This window comes from Prunus persica, chromosome G2, assembly GCF_000346465.2.
Source record: "Prunus persica cultivar Lovell chromosome G2, Prunus_persica_NCBIv2, whole genome shotgun sequence".
Classification (NCBI taxonomy): Eukaryota; Viridiplantae; Streptophyta; class Magnoliopsida; order Rosales; family Rosaceae; genus Prunus; species Prunus persica.
Genome location: NC_034010.1, coordinates 10,970,756 through 10,977,151, shown reverse-complemented (window position 1 = coordinate 10,977,151; position 6,396 = coordinate 10,970,756). Strand labels below are relative to the sequence as shown.

Here is a 6,396-nt window from a genome sequence, read left to right as displayed (position 1 = left end):
ATAACAGAAAAGCAAAGATGGAAACAAGTCATGCATTTAATTACTTAATAGCATCTCTAAGGGAGATATTAAATGTTAAATTTGAATTTGATGGCTTATATAGCAATTTGACACTTAGGTAAAAAATTAACTCTATCCGAAATGCCTAATATTCATATTAATTTATTATATTTTTAAAAGCAAATAGGACCCATGTGATGCAAAAAATTTAAAAGAGAGTAAATGATAGTGGAGTCCATGATCCAAAAAAATATTAAAATAATATTTGACATCAAGTTTTTTGATATGTTATTTTTGACATATCTCTTCCGACCTTCAAATCCATGTAGGATTTGACTGCTCGGTTAGAGCAACTTTAACCTTTAATTTTAATTTTTGTCATTTTATATTCATATGACAATTTGACATATCGGTCCTAGGTTCGAGTCTTAGCATCCATATAGTGTATGTGAGTTTAATATGTTATCGCCCCTCTCAATAGGAAAAATTCTAAAATTAAAATAATAAAAAATAAAAAAAAAGGGTTCACCGTTGAAGATAAAAACATGGAAGTTACAACAGTTGAATTCCAACCTAAAAAGAAAAAGGATCAAGTATAAACGCTTCCCTTAAAAAAAAAAAAATCTATATATAGAATATTAATTGTGCGCGACAGGCATCAACTGTGGAAGAGTAATGGATGGATTCTTGCTTAGAGAGGCAGACATGATTGGTACTTTTGGGTGGATGGCTTCTTTATTGCTCTAGGGGTTTCAACGTGATTAAAGATTTCAATTTGGAGAGTGGTCTGTTTTAATTTTTACAATACGTTGTCGCACTCTTTTTTCTTGATCGAATTTTTTAAGATAAGATTTTAACGTTGCTTCGGTTGTGCATCTTGAGTTTTTACTTTTATGGTGCAAATTTTATTTTGGTTCTAGTCTGAATGAAAGTCTTCCTAGCTTTTTTATGAAAAAGAAAAAGTCGTTGGCAGGAGGCATGATTATTATGAAGTTGGTCCTTTATTTATTTATTTATATAGATAAGTGATGGGTTCATTTAGTACTTTCTTTTTGGGTGAGTGCCTGATGTTGGGTTGGTTTCTTTAGCGGACCTTTAACCAAAAGTCATTAAAATGGGATGGAAAAAGAAGAGGACGGAAAGCGACGGAACAGTAAGTTACTAAAGAAGAGAAAGTGAGAAAGGAAAAGGAACAATGTCAAGTGTAGGAATCACATGAGTATACATTGTCAGATTTGAAAGTAAAAGAAGCCAACAATGGAATTTGAAGATAGCTCCCTACTCCCCACTAAACGGAGTTAAAACAACGAAAGTGACCACCTTGTTTGCTATCTAGATGAGATTGAAAACGAAATCGAGATTCACAACAAATGTGGAACTAGATAACATGCTTCTAGTTGCATATACAGGAAGAGACAAATATTCGCATAAAGAAAACGTATCTGTAGGTGCACCCCTATCCTACTAAAAAAATAAGAGTACTTTCACCATGGTGTCATGGCAACGGACAATGAAGGACATACACTATTTACGTGAACAATGACTGCTCTATCCTCTTTTTTTTTTTTTTTTTTTTGTGGCTTTTCCACCTATTATCATGGCAAGTAAAGGCAAAAAATTTGTATGGAGTTTTGGTGTGGGAAGTGAAGAACATGGCTACGTATTTATAGAATAAAAAATTCTGAATTTTTTGGTATTTTTCTTTTTTTATTTAAATTGGTTGATGACGTGAGCATGATATCAGCAAACCCAGAAAGTAGCTAAGACAATTATTGCCTTTGGGTGGTACTGGGGCCCATTTTTGCTGCCTTCCATAGCTGGGGGCTTGTTCCAAGCCTGGACTTCCTTTTGCCCTAGCAAATGAGCACAGTTGGAAGTGCTCTAACAGTGGAGAATGTGTGTAGGAGATTTTCAACGCAAAACTCATGTCTCAAAGCTCAAATATAGGTTAAGTAACCACTAAACTTCGATTGTTCAACATTAACATCCTAACGGTTTAGTCTTTAATTACCTTTGAGAGGTTAAGCCATGCACACTTAGGAATATAAATCGTTACATGCTTTTTTTTTTTTAAGGAAAATAAATTAACATCATGTTTGATTAGCAACAAAAATGTGTGGGAGAAACGAAGAAAATAATTAAGTATATGGATCATAAGGTGAACAAAAACTAGAAGAAAATAATTAAACATATATGTGGATCAGAAAACATTGTCTACTGAAAGCATATCAATTACAAACCGAGTTTGGTTATGTGAACCAACTCTATATAGCATCATATTCAAAGCTAAGACTAGATCCCTCTAACTTGCTGAGGGCAATTTGATCAAGGCGCTCAGACATCTCTGTTGTCAAGAAGTCTTTCCAGCCCCCAATAATCCCAGTCCTGAAAAAAGAACTGTTTGGCATCCCAACCCAAGGATCAATCCCATTCTTGTTCACTTCTAGGTTCTTGAGCCTCTCCAAGCTGCATCTTTGAATCACCTCCTCGACCTCCTTTTCGTTGTCAAACGGCTTTCTCAGGAACGAAGCCAGCCTCATTACTTGCTTCTTTGGGTCCTTTTTCATATCCTCATATTTTAAAAACAGTATTTTCTCAGGCATCTTTAAGCTCTGATTCCAATACTCCAAAACATGGTCAAAGAATGGCCCAAAATGGCAGACCCCATTAACAAAGCTTTCAAATGCATCCTCTAGTGGATAAGGACCTTGTTCAGGTGTTCTAAGAGTGTTCATAAAGTGCCACATTGACACAATGGTGTCTTTAGGGTTTCGGGCTATGTACACAATCTTGCACTCTGGGTATTTAATGCATTCAGGCATAGCCTTATAAGGCAAGTGAGTGTGGAAGAGTCTTGGAGAGTGCATACCTGAAAGATCAGGAGGTGGATTTGCTGTATATAGCTGGACTTCTAAGGTCTTGACATAATGGGCAGGATGGTTCTTTGTCAGCAGGTCCTCGTCCTCCTTGCCATCAACTTTGCATTGCCTCTGCATGATGCTGAAACAAAGAGCTTTCAGCCATGTGCTACCTGTTTTCATGGCGGATGCCAAAAAAATGTCATCATTTTTGGCTTCAAATTGTGAGCGGAAGGTTTTTGCAGCTTCAAGGTGTTTTGGTCTGTACCAGAAGCCTTCCCACTGGTAGAGATCCAAGCACTCAAAGAAAGTTTCTTTAGGCAGCAGATCTTGTAGAGGCACCGTAGTTGAATCGGATGAGTTCAGGGCAGGTAAATTGGTAATGCACTGCATCTTATAGTGCCGTACAACTAAAGCTATTTAAGGTTGATTAGTGCAGTACAGTGGCTGAAGCCTGATTGTAAGTGCTGGTCTATACATATATAGTAATGCTCAGGCACCAGCTATATAACATATCGATTTCTATATATCTTTATGTATAGGTAGCACTTACTCTATATATTTTGTAATTTTGAGAAACTAATTACCGGTTTATATTTCTTTTGTATACAAGTGATATCAGAGGAGGGGTCGAACACATAACCTTTGGTGCATGACTGAATGCTCTTAACGACTTAAGCTACTACACACATTGAATGAAAAAAATAAATAAATAAATTCTTATAAACTGGGGAGTGACAAGAGACATCTTTCTATGTGATAGATTCATATTTTGCATATATAATCTATCTTTATTTGTATTGTTTTCATGTGAAATTGGTTAGTTTAATGCGTTTGGTGAAGATTTTGTAGGAAATCATACCTAGCAAGGCTTTGGAGCAAATTATGGGTATCGGCTGGACCCTTGAGAATACCTTCCTATTTTCCCTTTAAAACCCCAAAGCAAATTCCCTCTTTGACTAAGCCGCATGTTACTTCCTTTTGAGAATAGGTCTTAGTTTTTCTAATATTCCTATTTTTCCTTTCCTTCCTAAATAAATATTATCTTCCTTATTTTTGGAGGAGTCCCTTGGCCTATAAATACAAAGCTTTAACCTAACAGCCAGGGCATCTTTTTCCACCATCGTCTTCTCTACCATATTTTTCCACCAACTTTCATTCAATCAGAGAAATATCAGAGGAAGCCAAGAATTTGCTGCTGCATTATTTGAGGAGCTTTTGAAGGTGTTCCTGTGAAGATTCTGAAGATCAAGTCCATCGGCCAAATTGGTTTTATGACAATAATTCTCTTGTTTATATTTTCTTCTGTCATGAACTAATTTTCCTTGCTAGGGCTACGATGTAGCCTAACCTTGAATACTTAATTTCTATCGTTATATTAATTTCTGATTATTATCTCATGTTGAGTATTTGTTACTGTTCTTAATGATTTAAATATCTAGCTAATATTTAATTGATGATCCAAGCGGAGACCGAGAGGAAATGTTTGGTGTTTGCTTCTTGTAACAAATACCATGACTTGAATGAGTGCCCGAGAGGGACTAACATGACTCATGCAGTTTTCTTGTAGGTTCTCATAGAACTTAATGGGTTCTTGGTTTTCTAAATCCGTTGCTCGAGAGAGAATGGATTGTTAATTGAGAATACTTTTGGTTGAGCCCGAGAGGGGATATCGAATGAATTAGGAGAAACCAACTGTCAACATAGATAGTAATTAGGGTTAATTGGCTATAAGAATTAAGTAGAATTGGTTATGGTGAAGTCGGATGCTCTAGTGTCTCATCATCTTAATTTTCTATTGTTAATTAAATTGTTATTTTTCATAATTGTTTTAGTTTTCTTAAAATTAATCAATCTTCTTAATCAACTGTTCAAATAAACTTATGCATTAATCATAATTGGTAGTTAATAGGAAATTACAGTCTTCGTGGGAACGACACTCTACTTATTTCTATATTACTTGTATGGATTGTGCGCTTGCAATAATTTCACAACAAATTTTTGGCGCCGCTGCCGGGGACTGTTTTATTTTCTATTAATATCAATATAGTTTAATTCTGAGTTTAATTTGAATTTCCTTTTTTTTTTTTTTGTTTCACGTACTTTGATCCGTGTATGCACCGTTCTCGTACCCTAGAACTCATACCACGTGACCCAGAAATCGAACGTACGTTTCATAAGCGGAACAAAGCAAACAAAAAGCACACTTTGGTGGAACCACCATCCACACCTATGGCAGAGGAAGCAGAAAGAGCAGTGGGGGAATTTGGCCCCCCAGTGGCAACTCCCTCAGCGATCCGATGTCCTGCTATTGCAGCCAACAATTTTGAGATCAAACCAGCCATGATCACTATGCTGCAGAATTCATCCGTATTTTGTGATACTTCCAAGTTCAATGGGGTAACTGACGACGCGATCCATTTAAGGCTATTCCCCTTCTCCTTGAAGGATAAAGCTAAGCTTTGGTTACTGTCACAGCCACAAGACTCCATCCGTACTTGGGATGATTTATCTAAGAAATTCCTTGCTAAATTTTTCCCCCCAGCAAAAACTGCAAAATTTCGACAAGATATTATGTCATTCGCTCAATATGATAAGGAACCTCTATATGAAGCCTGGGAACGATTCAAAGATTTATTGCGCAAGTGTCCTCACCATGAGCTACCAACCTGGATTCAAGTTCAGACTTTCTACAATGGGTTGAGTCAAACAAGCAGGACACTAGTTGATGCAGCTGCTGGAGGGGCTTTAATGACAAAAACGGCTACCGAAGCATTTGAATTATTGGAGACCATGGCATCCAACAACTACCAATGGCCGAGTGAGAGAATGAATTTGAAACCAGCTGGGGTCTTGGAAGTCGATGCTATGGCTTTGCTAACAGCACAAATTTCTAACCTTACTAAAAAAGTTGATTCTTTAAGTGTTAATGCTATAAACACTAGTACTAATTTTGGTTGTGAACTTTGTGCAGGCCCTCATCGAAGTTCAGAGTGTACCAAAGGGAACCCATTTGCGTCCGCTGAGCAAGTCAATCAGGTTGGAGAATTTAATCGACAAAGGAATAATCCTTATTCCAATACATACAACCCCGGTTGGCGAAACCATCCAAATTTTTCATGGAGCAACACTCATAATGTGCAGAGACCACCACCTGGTTTTCCGGCTCAAGAGAAGAAAATAAATTTGGAAGATGCGCTTACTCAATTGACTATGTCTACCACCCAATTCATGACTGAAACAAAAACTCAATTTCAGAATCAGCAAGCTTCTATTCAGAATTTGGAAGTGCAAGTTGGCCAATTAGCTAATGTTATAAATGGAAGAAACCAAGGAGTATTTCCAAGCCAACCTGAAATTAACCCGAAAAATCAAAAACAAGCAAAAGCAATCACTCTTCGTAAAGGGAAGCAAGTAAATACAGCAGTCGACTTGGAACAAGAAGCATTAGAGAAAGAAAAAGAAGCTAAGAAGTCTGCAGCGGAAATGGGGCATGCATCTTCACCACCAATCACCACCACAGAAAAATCCCAAGAAG

General features: G+C 36.9%; 1 protein-coding gene across 1 annotated transcript; it reads right to left on the bottom strand.

The window, feature by feature from the left end:
• LOC18779146 (cytosolic sulfotransferase 5) lies at positions 2,173–3,296 on the bottom strand. Its single transcript, XM_007214122.2, has one exon. It carries the CDS (start codon positions 3,249–3,251, stop codon positions 2,265–2,267), a length of 987 nt encoding a protein of 328 aa, XP_007214184.2. The 5' UTR covers positions 3,252–3,296; the 3' UTR covers positions 2,173–2,264.

Coding starts and splice junctions, on each gene's coding strand:
- LOC18779146 (XM_007214122.2), bottom strand. CDS start 3,251: ATGCAGTGCATTACCAATTTACCTGCCCTGAACTCATCCGATTCAACT.